Source organism: Sus scrofa, chromosome X (assembly GCF_054392235.1).
Source record: "Sus scrofa isolate SSC_HxYL_T2T_F1_AM1 chromosome X, Sscrofa_HxYL_maternal_Yorkshire_Landrace_v2.0, whole genome shotgun sequence".
Classification (NCBI taxonomy): domain Eukaryota; kingdom Metazoa; phylum Chordata; class Mammalia; order Artiodactyla; family Suidae; genus Sus; species Sus scrofa.
Genome location: NC_139401.1, coordinates 27,263,560 through 27,279,518, shown reverse-complemented (window position 1 = coordinate 27,279,518; position 15,959 = coordinate 27,263,560). Strand labels below are relative to the sequence as shown.

The 15,959-nt window shown below is 44.6% G+C and overlaps 2 protein-coding genes across 2 annotated transcripts; both read right to left on the bottom strand.

Annotated features, from left to right (window-relative positions):
* Positions 1-275: 275 nt before the first annotated feature.
* LOC100737657 (melanoma-associated antigen B10-like) lies at positions 276-3,165 on the bottom strand. Its single transcript, XM_005673513.3, has 3 exons — positions 3,104-3,165; positions 1,558-1,681; positions 276-1,443 (listed from the first exon to the last, which is right to left on the bottom strand). The coding sequence occupies exons 2-3, from the start codon at positions 1,630-1,632 to the stop codon at positions 670-672; spliced, it is 849 nt and encodes a 282-aa protein (XP_005673570.1). The 5' UTR covers positions 1,633-1,681; positions 3,104-3,165; the 3' UTR covers positions 276-669.
* Positions 3,166-10,935: 7,770 nt separating this feature from the next.
* Positions 10,936-14,442, bottom strand: LOC110255254 (melanoma-associated antigen B10-like). The gene is made up of 2 exons (XM_005673512.3): positions 14,359-14,442; positions 10,936-12,554 (listed from the first exon to the last, which is right to left on the bottom strand). Exon 2 carries the CDS (start codon positions 12,500-12,502, stop codon positions 11,456-11,458), a length of 1,047 nt encoding a protein of 348 aa, XP_005673569.1. The 5' UTR covers positions 12,503-12,554; positions 14,359-14,442; the 3' UTR covers positions 10,936-11,455.
* Between the last annotated feature and the right edge of the window lie 1,517 nt (positions 14,443-15,959).

The following is a 15,959-nucleotide window of genomic DNA, read 5'->3' as shown; positions in this document are numbered from 1 at the left end:
GAGATGCAGTTTCCCAAGTCTCAAAACCTTTTGTCACAGATCATTTACATTTGACTACTCTCAATTAAAACCCCCAAGTCCTCACACCATCTTTTGACTTGTCCTTTTGGTCGGCGAGGATTCTTAAATATTTCTTACATCATAGCTGCTCCAAGACTTTAAAATTCTATGGGCAAGAATGGTTATTCTTCATCTATATATATTATATAAGACATACATATATGTGTGTATAAATAATGTTATAAAACAACAGACTAAACGTGATAAATGAAACCTAGAATTTATCATCTTTTATTTATTTCTTCATTTGTGATCCCAACTATTACACTGTTGAATTTTTCACATTTCCAAGGAAATGGATCATACATTGCCATGTTCTGTTGTTGCAAATTACTAAAGGGGAACTTTTCCAACTTGTTTTACAAAAATAATAAAACTGTTAATTCTCATTCACAACAATAAATATTTGAGCAATACCACTCAAATTTGGATTATGAAGCTACTTAAACCTTCTATTAAAAGGAGCAATTATTTTTAAAAAGTATTAAAGTTATTATATAGAACAGAAGGACAAATATGTTACGCACTATGTTGTCTAGAGCCCCACCCCAATCTTCTACTACTTAGAATACAGACTTCTCTTTCTAACAACAAAGTGAGGAATCTGCCTCAGACTTTACTGGGTCGGGAGGAACAGCTGGCCATGGCCTTGGAGCGTGCACTGGCTATGGCAGCAGTGCGAGCCCTGGCTGCAGCTCTGGCTTGGGCTCTCTCTTCCTCATCTCTCAGAGCCTCCTCATACCAGGTGGGGAAAGCAGTGGGGACCGTATCATGGATCTTGGCCACAAACTCTAGAACTTTCATCTTGCTCGTTTCAGCATGGGCTCTTGGACCCCACAGGAACTCATAGCGAGGAGGATCACTATCAGGCACCTGGCGGTACTCTAGGTAATTTTCCTGCACCAAATCTTTGGTGATGAGCTTCCTAGGCTCCCCAAAAATGAAGTGCTTTCTCCCCTTATATAACCCCATCACATTCAATATTTGCCAGACTTGCTCTTCGGTGGCGCGGTTGCCCTTCGTGAATATCACACCCAGAACAGCCATCAACAGCCCTGTTTTGGGAACCCCTCTGTCATCACTCAGCTTTGCATTGTAGCTTAGGTCCAGCTTGTTGACAAGGACATAGATGCGGCGATAAGGATCCACTTCCTTCAGGTCAAGGCCAAAGACCATCTCCAGGTGCTCAGAAGCTCTCTTGAGGATTTCAAGGAAGTGATTTCTATATGTCTGGATTATATTTCTCACCATATCTCCCTTGGTAATAGACTCTTTCATTTGATATTTGTACAGCAGGTAGTACACCAATATAACCACCTTCTCATCTAGACCACTTCTGTAGATGGACTCAGTGTATGAAACAGCTGTAGCTCTCTGAAGACCCTGTGGATTGCAATATGACCCAGAAGTGAGTGAGTTTTGGGAAATAGCATTGAAATGAGGAGAGGAAGGGGGGGGGAACTCTGCCCCCAGTCCCACAGTGGCCTGAACACCTACCAGATCCCCAGGATCCTCTCGGGCCTGGCGGCGTTTCTCACGGGCACGTTGCTTACTCTTCTGACCCCGAGGCATGATGGCTTTCAACAAGGGCAGCAGACAAGTGGGCAGATGACTCAGTGACCTAAAGGAAAAAGGAGAGATTGTTGGGCCACTGTTAGAAGATATAGCTTTTGCTTTATGAAAGGCTACATCTGCAGGTTTCCTTGAGGGCACTGTTCCCTTAGGAGCCCACAAAGATCCTATGCTCTGATTTGCTTCTGTCATGAGAATCCTATGGGAATAACTAGGGTATGTCTTAGCTTCTAACTACCAAAACGGTCTGGGGCTCAATGGGGCTTAGAACAGTGGCTCTGTTCTGAGTTAGGGAGCATTTAAGCTCACCTTAAGTGTCATCACTTCACTTTTGGTAGGTCTTAGGGTCCCTGTGCTCTAGTGGTCTGATGCTGTCCCCTCATTTCCAAGTCTGTATCACCCTGAGATGCCAGAGGTGAAAATGAGCAGGACTTCATTGTACCACACTTGCCTGGGGATACACGGGGAAGAAAGCACACATAGGCAGAGCTCCATGGGACCCTCTCTATCCCTGGATAATTAGCAGTCTCGGTCCTCACTCAGTGCCTCACTTTCACTTCTTCTGGGGCCTGGGCCTCCTCCCTTTGCTAACCTAAGACCTATACCCTCAGAGAAAGGCCCTCAAATCCATGAAAGTCCCAAGGTTGCGGTTAGGGAGGACTCAGTCTAACCTCTCTGCCCCAGGTCCCCTAAGGGCTAATGGTAAGATAGGACTCTTTGGGACGCCCATGGTTCTGAGACAAGTGGTACCCTCAGTTCTCACTCCGGGTCCTCACAAACTGCTGGAAAAGCCCGGGTTGACAATGAGGCTGCCCTCTCAGACCAGACTTGGGCTTCCTCAGAGTGCCCAAGAACGGTGCGAGAAGGGAGGGCCTCAACCTCACACTCTTGCCCAGGGTCTCGCAGGGCTTTGAGAGGACCCCTTGTCAGGAGTGGATAGTTCCCTGAGACCGCGCTCAGTGCCCTTGCTGTAATGCATGGTAGGGCCTCGTAGCGCCTCCTCTTCCCGGCCTGACGCCATCTTCCTCCCATTTTCCACTGTTCACATCCCCTTAGACTCAGGGCACCACACAGCAATCCAGCCTCCACCAGGCTGCAGGCCAGCTCCATGAGGCCCCCTCTCCCCTGGCTTTGTTCGATGTTGGCGGTTCCGTCAGATTTTGCTCAGGTAATCGCCATTACTCCCTCCCACCTCCCGTTTGGGCCTGGAACCAGTCCCGCTGTTGGTCTGAAGCTGACATCCTGTCTGATGCCTCTTCCATCCCCTTCCATCCCCTCAAGGGAAATTTCGGAGAGCCCTGGAGATCGCTATGTCAGATGCCCCACCCCCACCCCGTGTCCCCCATTCCCTCCCTCCGCCCCGTATCCAGGTTCTCCCCGCCGCCCCCTCGCTGAGAGCCGAGTGGAACTCTCTCGAAACTGCTTTAATCTGGATTGGCCAGGCCCCTCACCCCTAACTCAAGCTCTTTACCGAAACTCCAGCTAGAGCCTGGTGCCTCGCCGGACTGCCGCGACGCGATCGCCTCACACTACAGAGGCGGAAGTCAGTTTGCGTCACATCCTTAACCCCAGCTGGGGCCTCCGGCGCCACAGGGGGCCGGGCTATGTGAGGCCCCCTAAGTTCCGGCGAGGGTGGTTCCGTCAGGCCCTACCCGCGGTCCTCCCCTCTACTCCTTTAGGACTTGAGACCAGTTTCTCTGCTGGTTTGAAGCCGAAAACCTGGTCCCACTGCCCTCACCCGCCTCAGTCTTCTCAGAGGGAATTTAGAAGGTTCTCTGAGGTTGCTACATTAGATGATTCCTGCTTGGGTTCTCTCAGGGCTGATGGCCGGAGCGGAACTCTGGGAGCTCCTCTAGTCTGAGATAAGCAGTGCCTTCATATTTAATGCAGGATTTTTACCGTAATTCCAGGCAGAGCCCAGAGTGCCTCCCCCAGTGCACATGACGCTACTCCCTTTAGATCAATGCCTTTATTTCCCTGAGACTCCAGGGCAGATATCAGGGCACACCACTTCCGGCCAGCTTTCTCTGGGGTCGTGCAGTGCTGACCCAGGGGCGGGGTTCTACCAGGTCGGGTTTGATCTAGGGCTGGGGGATCCCCTTGAAATTCACCAAGGGGCTTTTTCTTTCCCCTGCGGGCTAATCCTGTGTCTCCTCCCTGTGGTTAACTTGCTTTATACCAACGCCATACACACATCGCTCTCCAGGTTCCAAAGTTGTGAAGTGATGGGGCTTCTGAAGCTCACAGCCATACAGGAACCTTCCAGAGCTGACAGCAGGAGCAGGCCACTGTGCTGCCCACATGTTTTGGGGTTCCCTTGGAAATCAAACAGAATTCTCATTTTTATTTCTGTTGGTGCCTGGAACCCCACTCTCCATTGTGCTGACCTGACACCCAGGTCCAATGCCCCCAGTTTCCTGAGTCCTCAGAGGGGAAATTCAGAAGGTGGTGCTTCACAGAATCCCTCCACAGAGCTTGCAAGGACTGAAAGCGGGGGCAAGATTCTGGGGTCCACCCTCTTCTGGGGTGAGGGGGGTCCCCTCTAACTCAATTAGGAACCTTATCTAACCTCCAAGCAGAGACAGAAACTCTTCCCTCTGCTGACCTGATGTTGCCCACCTGAGATCTAAGTAATCACTTCCCTTAGGCATCAGAGACAGAATTCAGGGAAAGCCATTTCCAGTCACCCTTTTCTGGAGATTCCCAAGGCTGACAGCAGAGACGGGGCTATGTATGGTGGCACTTGCTGTTCTGGAATGGCTGGTCCCTCTGACCTCATTGAGAATACTCACTTTTACTTTTATTAGGCCTGGGATTACCCCATCTGCTGGCCTGAGTCTGACAGGCTAGTCCACTGTCCTCACTTAGGTTTGATTTTACTATATTTACTACAGATCATGTGATGACTGCAGGAATGGCTAGCACAGAAGCTACTGTTTTAGTTTTAATTCAATCAAGTTGGAGTTATTAGAATAAAAAGATATGGCTTTGGACTCCACATATATCTTGTCTCCTCAGTCAATTTAACAAGGAACTACATTGTTAAACTATAATGGTTCTCCACCCACCCTGTAAATGTTTGCATTGTAGGCCAGCCCCCTACTCCAGTAAGTGGCTGGTAGCAACATAGACCACCAAATACAGCCAAAGTACTTCTGCCCTCTGGTCTGAAAAGAAATCAGGAACCATGGGAAGCAATACGAACTGGGAATAACACCTGAATTGTTTTTCAAGCCATATCTTCTCTCAGCCCTTTCCAACAGTCACTAAAGTAGTTAGCCTTAGGGAACACCCCCTCCCATTCCCCATCCTTGCAGCTATACACCCCTTCCACTACTCATTGATAATATTTGCTCTGTTTTAACTGACCTCAACCACTAACCAATCTCATTCACTAGCACAGCCTCAACCTCAGTGATAGGGGAAAAATAGCCTTCTCCCTCAGCCATCAAGACAGCTCACAGTCCTGGTACACTGGCAAGGATGCACAGAACCACCAGGTAGTGAAGATATGTATGCTTCCAGATTCCATCAATAACTTTGTAGGTGACACAGGAGAGCTAGTTATACTCTGCCTGACAGTGCATAGGGGCATTCTAAGGGAGAGTGAGCTATCAGGCTTGCTTCTGGTCCTTTCATGCAATAGATCTACCCATCAGACCACTCTACAGCTTCAGGCTGGTAATGATGATCCAGAGATTCCCTAGTCTTTCTATGTAAGTTGTCCAGTACCCTCCACCAGATTCTCTACTTTCTTTCCTTCTCGTACCTTTTCTACCTTTTGCTGAAGTCATTATACAGACTTTCAGCTGCTCTGGGCTCTCTGGACTTGTTTCTTCTTCTTCTTCTTTTTGTTTTCTTTTTCTTTTTTATCTTTTTGCTTTTTAGGGCTGCACCTGAGGCACATGGAAGTTCCCAGGCTAGGGGTCAAATTGGAGCTACAGCTGCTGGCCTGCACCACAGCAATGAAGGATCCAAGCCGTGTCTGCAACCTGTACTACAGCTCACAGCAACACCAGATCCTTTAACCCACTGAGCAAGGCCAGGGATCGATTCCGTGTCCTCATGGATACTAGTCAGGTTCATTACTACTGAGTCACAATAGGAACTTCCTCTCTGTCCTTGTTTCAATATGTGATCTCTCTCATGAATTCTGGAAATTCCTCTCCCACCTCCCCCCTTATCCTGTCCTTCTGATGTTCCTCACTTAGAGATGTTTTCCTGTCCAGGCTCATTTCCTGGCACCTGGTGATACAGAAAAATCCTTGCTTCTCAAAGTGAAGGGAACATTTAATTGGCATATCAGAATTCTAAAAGTATAAAAGAAAGTTAAAAAAAAAACTAGATGGAATTCCTGTTGTGACACAGTGGAAATGAATCCAACTAGAAACCATGAGGTTGTGGGATCCATCCCTGGCCTCACTCAGTGGGTTAAGGATCTGGTGTTGCTTTGAGCTGTGGTGTAGGTCCCAGATGGGGCTCGGATCCTGTGTTGCTGTGGCTATGGTGTAGTCTGGCAGCTGTAGTTCTGATTTAACCCCTAGCTCGGGAACACCCACATGCCATAAGTGCAGGCCTAAAAAGAAAAAAAAAGTATACACCCAGGAGAATCCTTGTACTTACAATATCACTGCAAATATCTCACTCTATATGGGTGAAGGACTAAATTAATTTTCTGCTCAATCTATTTAGAAAATAGGGAAATGCAAATTAAAGTAACAGTAAGATATATTTTCAGTCAGAAGTTTGACCAAAATTTAAAAGTTTGATAAAATAAAATACCAATGAGAACTTAATTTATTCACATATATAAATATGTGAGAAGATAATTTTGTATAGCATTATTGGAAAAGAGTATCAGCCATATTCATAAAAATTTACTATCATCACACTCTTTCCACTTGAATCTAATTGCACTTTGTTACATCTTCCCTATGATTGAAAACATGCATATTTGCCCCAGAATTGGTGTTCAATGATATTGATGTCAGTTCTATTAATCATAGCAACAAATGGGAAACAACTTGTATGCCCATCAGGAAGAAAATGATTACATTAATTCTGGCACATAACACACTTTAGAATTCTAGGGAGTAAAGAATGACATGATCTGTAATAGACGCTCACAGAAAGATCCTGCATTCATTTTATTCAGTGACAAGGCCAAGAGTCAGAACACAATGGGTATATTGTTATACATGTGTTTTTGAAATTCCCAATGTATTTTTCTAGCACAGATATGTAAGACTAGGCCTGGAATAAATGTTGAAATACTACACAGAAGAGTTTCTAATGCAGTTACTTCTGGGTAGGGATGAATTTTGGGGGAAAGTAGTGAGGAAGATGAATTGTGAATTCTTCCTACTGTTACAATATTTTGGAAACAAAAAATATTGTCCTATTTACTTTGTAATTAAGATATTTAAATAAAACTAAAAGAAATAGTAGGTATGTGTTATTCAGGTAAAGTCTTTATGAGAGATAATTGTAAAAGTCATATTTCTGAATGGTTTTATAACATATTTCTGAATGGTTTTATAACACATAATATCTGATGAATGCTGGCAGGGCTCTACATTGTCAAGTGACTCAGGGATCCAAGCTACTTCCATCATGAGCTTCTGCATCTCCACATAGGCTCTCCAGGTTCACTACTGAATGAAATAAGGAGCACAGAATTGGATACTACTTCCAAAATATATGAGTCTGGAGTTGACAAGCATGCTTCTGCTCATATTTCAGTGTCCAGGATAGTCACATGACCCATGACCCTTCCTAACTACAAGTGGATGTGCATGTAATCTTCTTATGAACCAAGGATGGAGAGCAAGACACGAAGTGAATGAGCACTTGCAGCCGTTCACATTAACTGTTACATAGTGGTTTCTCAAAAAAGAGCAACTATTAAAGTTTGTTAGGATATTAGTCCTCTTCCCTCCCAGAAGAGAAGATCAAATTTCCTTGTAGTTAAACAACTCTTTCTAGTGCCTGTTCATGACCCAGTGTTTTGAAATACAGAGTCACACCAACTTTCAAAAGGATCTCTTAAATCTCAGCAGGGAGGGCACACCATTCTGCATTCTTAGCACCTTTCTACACTGACCTTTTTCAATAACCTCTATAATCTCAATACACTGAGATTTTTTCTTCTTCCTTTTGCTGCACAAAAAAAATCATACTTGTGAGTTGCTGCTACTCATCACCTGGTAAACATGCCTGAACAAGAGTACAGGTGGCTTTAGGCATGCTGGAAAACCAGGATCTTCTTCTGGGGAAGATGAAATAAGAATCAGGAGAATGATGGTCATTTTCTTTTTCTTATCAAAGCTGGCATGTGCTCCAAGGAGATTTTTATCTACCTCAGTGGTAAACTCAATGTATGTTCCACATAGTGCCCATACCCTTAAAGCTGAAATATGTGAATACCTTATCTTATATAGGCAAAGGCACTTGGCATATGTAATTTAAATTATGGAATGGACCCTAAAATAGGGAGATTGTATTGGAATTATCTGGGCAGGCCCAATCAAACGACATGACCCCTTACAAGCAGAGAACTTTTCTCTGGCTGGATGCAGAAGAGAGATGCAGCAGAGGGGAAAGCAGGAGAGTTTCCATAAGAGGCAGATTCAATGTGCTGTTTCAGAAGCAGGGGCCCATTTGCAAGGATGGAGGAGAGGTCTCAAGGAACTATGGAAACTCCAGTCTGCAAGGAAAGGGCCTCAGTCTTATAACTGCAAAGAATGGAATTCTTCCTAGAACTGGATTCTGAAAGCACCTCCCAATAAGAGCCCAGACTCTGAAAGCTTGATTTGGGCTTTGCGTAACCCTGAACAAAGAAAACAACATAATAAGCCCATATTTCTCATCCACAGATGAGATAATAAATGCGTGTTTATTTATTTTTTACTTTTTTTTTTTTTGTCTTTTTAGGGCTGCACCTGTGGCATATGAAGTTTCCCAGGCTGGGGGTCAAATCGGGGCTGTAGCCGCTGACCTACACCACAGCCACAGCAACACCAGATCCGTGCCGCCTCTGCGACCTACACCACAGCTCAGAGCAATGCTGGATCCTTAACACACTGAGTGAGGCCAGGGATCGAACCTGCCTCCTCATGGATATCAGTTGGGTTTGTTACTGCTGAGCTATAATAGGAACTCCATAAATGTGTGTTAAGTCCCCTAACTTATGGGAGTTTGTCAGTGACAGAAAAAAACTAAATCCTCCTAAAAACCTGAGTTTTTACGAATCCAGCCTCTGCAGATGGTTGCTACACAGTGTTTTCCTTGGTCCTTCCTCATCTGCCACTTAGGGAAGAAGCTTTGGTTCTTGGCCGCTTAGTTAAGCTCACTCATCAATGTATGGATTCAGTGGCCAGTGTCAAATAAATCACCGGGTTAACATCACGCACTTTCTAAAATCTTTCCCCAAACTTCAGGGTTATCTTTCAGTAACCAGTAGATCCTGTGCCAGACCAGACTTTACTCACAAACCAATGGAAAAAACTCTGAGTATAGTGGAAGTGACCAAAGCAGACAGACATCTAAACTTCACTGCCAAAATAAACCAGCACGTGGATGGGGCTATTGTTATCAGAGGGGGTCCATAGTCAGGGATGGGATAGACAGGGCATGTCTGCAGAGGTTTGGAAGGCTCTAAATCAGGGAAAGACAGGTGATTCTTAGATTTCTGTTCCACTGGGAGCAGAGAGAAGCTTTATGAAAGGAAATTGGATAGCAGGTCAAGATCCAGATTTTGAAAGGAGGAAGACCCAGGGCAAGAGAGAGATAATTCTGGAAGTTTTGGCACTAGGGCAGAGTCAACTCTTGTGGAACTCTAGGGCTGTGGGCAGGAGGAGCCTAGGTAAATGAAGCCCATAGCCTATCCTGAGTTGCTTTTAATTTTCACTTTAATTTTTATATCATACCTGAGATTATTAGTACATTGGCAACTAATGTACTAAGGGTAATTCATTTCATTGCCTGAGAGGCCTTGTGTTCTGTTCAGAGTGAGACTGAATTAAGAGACAGGACATCTGCTTTATTCAAGTGGAATAGTGAACTGCCCTAGATTAATTCCGACCAGAGGCCCGGTCTTCATTCTGACACCCATGAGCCATGTGAACTCAGGAAAATTGCAAAGCTCTATGAGGCTTTTCTATGAAATGAGTTTGATAAGCCCTGCTGTATAGGACTCCTGGGATGTATGTAATGTATGGAAGCACCAGTCACAGTGTCTGGCAAGTATGGAGTCTTTTAATAATTTTTGGTTATTACTATTATTATTTGACCCCAGACCCTACCAAAATCTTCTCTGTGATTTTTTTAAATCTAAAAGATATCAGAGAATATTGGGCATCCTATGACAAAGTACATCAAATCAGCTAATGTAATGCTTAGCCAGTAAAACTAAATTACTTACTATATAAATTTTTGAGGATATGTTTATTGTGTGTGTATGGGAGTCTTCCCTAATTGGATGGAATTAAAGGATTTCAGAATTTGGAATAAGAACCAACTGCTTCCATCTCTTCCAACTATCCTTCTATCCAAACTTCCTCTATTTTATTTCAGTCCCATTAAAAATCTAGCCTTCACTTGAAGTTTGTCAAATTACACATAAGACAACCTAATAAAATGAACTTCATATGTAGCAGATTCTGTCTCTCCCATTCCAGAGCCAGCAGTATTGCTAGCATAGTAGTTTCTGAGCATATGCATGTCCTATGAGTATCACCCCTATTTCTCAGAAACTCCTTGGGGTTGATGGGCATAAAACACACAGTTCATGTACTGTGCTCAGATGCACTGGGAAAAGGACACTGGAAAGGATGCAGGTCACCTTCCGTTCTTATTCCAGGTGTAGAATTCTCTGGTTTATCCATAACTCAAAAGTAACTGCTAAAAGTAGTTTTCCATTCCAGGCTTTAATATCTCTACTTTGGACACACCTACTGAGGGTCTGGCTCCTGCCCACCACTCCCACAGCCTCCTCTGACCCACCTCCCAGCTTTCCACAGCACCCACTCACACTGAGGGACTTGTAGTTTCAAGAACTCAATGGCCTCAGGGTATTTACCTTTGACTGCTCACTTCTGGATCCTCCCATGTCCTCTCCTCCTTCTGGCCTGTCCTTAGGTCTTAGGGTGTATCTCACCATTTTCCTTACTTGATAGCTGTTCCTGGACTCTACAGTTCTATGGACAAGGTGTGTCTTGTTTATCCTGACATTCCCAGTAGTAGCACAGAGCCTTCCAAAGAGCAGACACTCAAGGGATGTTTGAGAAATAAATGAGACATTGTGCAAGAGCTCTAGTTTATTAGGATGCAATTAATACTACATTCTTGGATAAAGAAGGCACATCCAAGTATACAGCTCTTAATTTTATAGAACAACAAAGTGTGATAAGGTAATGTAAAAATTTATTATCTTTTACTTTTTTTCTCTATTTTTGATCCCAACCATTTTATTGTTGATTTCTTTGCACATTTCAAAGGAAATCATAATCCAATGACATCACATTACAAATAACTAAATAAGATGGAAACTTTTCCAATCTGTTCTATATACAGTAAAACTCTTACTTCTAAGCCTCGTAAAACATCAATAACTGTGTGACTTATATCATCATAAACTCAGATTCTGAAGTTAAATTTTCTATTAAAAGGAACAATATTTAGACAAATTTGTCCAAGTTACTACATAGAACAGGAACACAAATAGGTTAATATACTCTGTTTTCTCCAGCCCTACACCAACCTTCCACTAATGAGAACATTAGCTGTTCTCTTCAAACATGTAGTAAATAATCTTCTTCAGCCTTCACTTAGGGCCAGAAAAGCTGCTGGCTATGGCCTTGGAGCGTGCACTGGCTATGGCAGCAGTGCGAGCCCTGGCTGCAGCTCTGGCTCGGGCTCTCTCTTCCTCATCTCTCAGAGCCTCCTCATACCAGGTGGGGAAAGCAGTGGGGACCGTATCATGGATCTTGGCCACAAACTCGAGAACTTTCATCTTGCTGGTTTCCGCATGGGCTCTTGGACCCCACAGGAACTCATAGCGAGGAGGATCACTATCAGGCACCTGGCGGTACTCTAGGTAATTTTCCTGCACCAAATCTTTGGTGATGAGCTTCCTGGGCTCCCCATAGATGAAGTTATTCCTCCCAGCATATAACCCCATCATATTCAGCACTTCCCATACTTGCTCTTCAGTGGCACGGTTGCCCTTTGTGAAGATCACACCCAGAACAGTCATCAGCAGACCGGTCTTGGGAACCTCTCTATCATCACTCAGCTTTGAATCATAGCTTAATTCCAGTTTGTTGACAAGGACATAAGTATTCCTGTTGGGATCCACTTCCTTCACATCAAGGCCAAAAACCAGCTCCAAATGATCAGAGGCTTTTCTAAGAATCTCATAGAAGTGATTCTTATACATCTGGATTACATTTCTCAGCATATCTGCCTTGGTAACGGGCTCTTTCATTTGATACTTATACAGAAGGTAATGCACTAACATAGCAACCTTCTTGTCTATGGGGCCTTTGGGCCAGTGCTCAAGGGCATCTTGGGCCTGTATGGCATTCGCTCTTTCTTCCCTTTGATTGGTGGCACCTTCATTAAATCTTGTGTTTGAAACACCTGCAGCGGTCATGGTGGCAGAGCGGACTCTCGCAGATACTTGAAGACTGCTAGGTGTTCCGGTGGTAGGTGAGCTCTGGGGAACATCTTTGAAATGAGCAGAAGGGGAAGAAGCAGACTCTTCCTCTTCTGGTGCAGCAGCCTGAGCTTCTACCAGACCACTGGGTTCTTCTCGAGCCTGGCGGCGTTTTTCACGGGCACGAAGCTTACTCTTCAGGCCCCGAGGCATGATGAGTGACAGCAGGCAGAAGTATGGGGAAGGAGGTAGCTGATTCTGTGACCTGGAGGAAAAGAGGATGAAACAATGTGATACTCTTTAGCAGGGAGATACAGCCTTGGGCATTATTGATGGCCATCTCTACAGGTTTCTGTGCAGGCACTGCTCTAGGAACCCATGAAGCTCCTCTGACCAGCCTTTCCCCTGAGGACTCAGTGGAAGTAATTAAGAGTTTGCCTTAGGCTGCAGCTTTCCAGCCCTGAGTCTTACTGGCATTGATACAAAGTCTGGCAAGTCTGGGCCCTGTATAACTTCCCCTGTTCTTGAATAGCAGGTATTTCTCTCAGTTTTGGCAGGACCTGAGCTCCTCTACTCAACTGCTTTGTTGCTGACACCTCATTCCAAAGCCCTCACATCCCTGGTATCCTGGAGGAGGAACTGAAGGGGGAACCTCATCTGAACACACCTGCCCTGGGACACCCTGGAATGACAGCAATGCCCTCTCCAGCCTGGGATAATTAGTATTCTCATCCTTCCCCCAGAGTCCTCACCTTGGTTTCCTGCAGGGCCTGGGACTTCTCCCTTGGCTGACCTTAGACCTATCCCTTTGGAGTAAGGCCCTCACATCTCTGAAAGTCCTAGCAGGAATTTAGGGAGGTCTCAGATAAACAAATCTTCAAAAGGGACCCTTTCCAGGGATGACATCACATATAGGGCTCTGTGAAATACCCTCTGTTCTGTGATGATTGGTCCCCTCAATCAGCATGTTCCTTGTGATGGTTCCTCCCCTTGACTAACTGGTGTCCTCCCTTCTGTAGACCTGAGGCCTGTAATAATCAGACTAAGGCTCTCATGCACCTGATACTCTGGAATATGCAGTGGGGGTGGAGGCAGATTCGGTATGATAGACTCAGTATGCAGGGCTTCCTAGCCCTGACCACAGAGGAAGGGCCCGGCTCTGTGTACCACCCCTCAGTCCTCACTTGACTTCTAAAAGGGCCTAGCTGAGTCACTTTCTTCTAATAAGACCCTCATCTTCCTGTGACCACTGACGATAAAGTAAGAGACATCTTAGCCTGACAGCCCTGCTTAGCCTGACATCAAGGCTTATAAAAGGGGTCGTATTCTGTGGGTCCCTCTTTGTCTCAAGGAAGGAATTCCCTTTAGTCCTTCCTAACGGTTCTGAACTTAACACCATCCCTAGGACTCCTCCCTCTGAGAATCTGACTTGGCTAGCATTAGACCAAGGCTTTTATATACTCCCCCTCTACTCCCACGCCCGCCAAACACACCCCACCAAAATGTGAAGCGACGGGTTATATGGGTTTTACAGCCCATCCAAGGACCCCAGCAACCCCCCTCGCCAAGGGTGACCTCAGGGGTGGGCCTCCACTGCTCTTGGGGAAGTGGTTTCCCCTAGAACAGAAATGGGGCATTTATTGATTCCTGGCAGAGCCTGGTACTCCTTCCCCTGCTGACCTGATGCAGACACCCTGGTCAAATATCCTGTCCTCCTAGAGTGGCCAGACGGGACGTCAGGTTTGCCCAGTCCAGCAGCCGTTCCTGGGGTCTCCCAGAGCTGACTGCAGGGGCAGGGAGTTGATCAGACGCCTCTGAATGGGGGAGGGGCAGTTCCCCCGAACTCATATAGGGTTATTTATTGACCCCTGAGAGGTCCTAGAGTCCCTCAACTGGCTTGATGCCAACACCCTGGTCCAATGTTATTATTTTTTTGAGTTTCTAGGAAAATTCCCAGGGCGTTACGTCGGGCAATCCCAGAAACTTCCAGGGCCAAAGGCAGAGTAAGTCTATGGGGCCTTCTGTCTTTGGGGTTAGTAGGTCCCTCAAAACTTATTTAATATCCTTACCAAACGCCTGATAGAATCTGGATTCCGCCGTCGGCCGACCAGTAGCGCCGCTCCTCTCCCAGTACGCTCTAACCTCCTAGACGCCAGAGACGGAAGTCGGTGTGCGACACATCCGGTACCCCTGCCGGTGGCCGCCAAGGGCCCACGGCAGAGGTGGGGCTTGGGTCAGCGGTACCCGCTTTGTTCTGGTGAGGGTGGTACACAAGGTCCTCTCTGCAGAGGTAGGTCTCATTTCGGCTCCTGGTGCATTGAGTAAAGGCTTCTTGGGAAATACCACTTCCCTGTAAAGCTGTGGGCAGTTTCTCAACTTAAACCCTTGCAGATAACGGGTCCATGACCGAGGCGTGATGTGAGACCGAGATGCTGCATCCCAAGGTAGGGGGGCCCAGGACAAATTCTGAGCTGTCAGAGAAAATTCATAGCGATGATGGGGTCTTGTCACTTATCAGTATAGACGCTTGCAAACTTTCTGTTTGAAAAGTTCTGCTTTCTACAAAGAGGCAGATCTGCATAATTTTGTGAAACTCAGATCTTTTTATCATATGCAACATTACACAGTGTAGTGAAATTAATTTCAATTTTGACCCTTATTTGTAACAAATATGTTATGTACCTGTTCTAATAATTGCTGTTTTGTACATAAGGCTTTTAGTTTTAGTACAGTTATACACCAGCTTTCTGAAGTCATTGATTTGAATAATCTACAGCCTTTTTTTCTTTGGATTTTCTAAAATGATCATATTTACAACAAATATTCTCTATTTCTTTTAAATATTATTAGCATTTATTTATTTTTGTATTCTTATCCTTTTGCTTTGCATTCAAGTCCCGTTTTGAACAGTAGAGATGATAGCATACTGCTATATCTCGTTCCTTACCTCAATTAGCATTTCACATTTTAGTTCGTCTGCAGTAGATTTTAAGAAATTAAGTTCCATTCTGATGTTAGTTTGCTAAATAGTATTATGCATTCGTGTTGAGTTTTTTCCCACATATTTTTCTTCATTTCAGTACATGGTTAAATGCATCTTAAAAAATTTATCTTTAATGTGGTAATATTTTAGGCAGTTTTTTCCTAATGTTATATCATCTTTGCATTTCTTGGATTCAGCCTCTTTTTTTCCATTTAATTCACTGCTATATTGAACCTTCTATGGATTTATTTAGGATCTTTGCCTGTATGTGGGTGAGCTTGGCTCAACTGTTCTGTTTTCAGGGTATCCTCAGCTGGTTTTCTTATCAAGGAGAGCCAGCCTGGGAAAATGAGTTGAAAAATTTCCCATATTTTTATAAGCTTTATATGTATTTACATAAGATGATGGTTAATTTTTTGCTCATTATTTGGTAGAACTCCCTTGTGCTAAAACATTTGAAGGTGGCTGAAAGTTTGAGGAGAGTTTCAGTTTATAATTTCTCAATTACAGGTTTCTATTTCTGTTTGGGCCGATCAGGTAATTGATATTTTTTCTTAATAATGGTCTATTTTCATTGAAGTTTCAAATTTAATGGCAACATGCCTATTCTTTTTTATTGGAGGCATTCTCAAACATACACAGCAGTAGAGAGACTACTATAATAAAACAATTACACCTGACATCGAA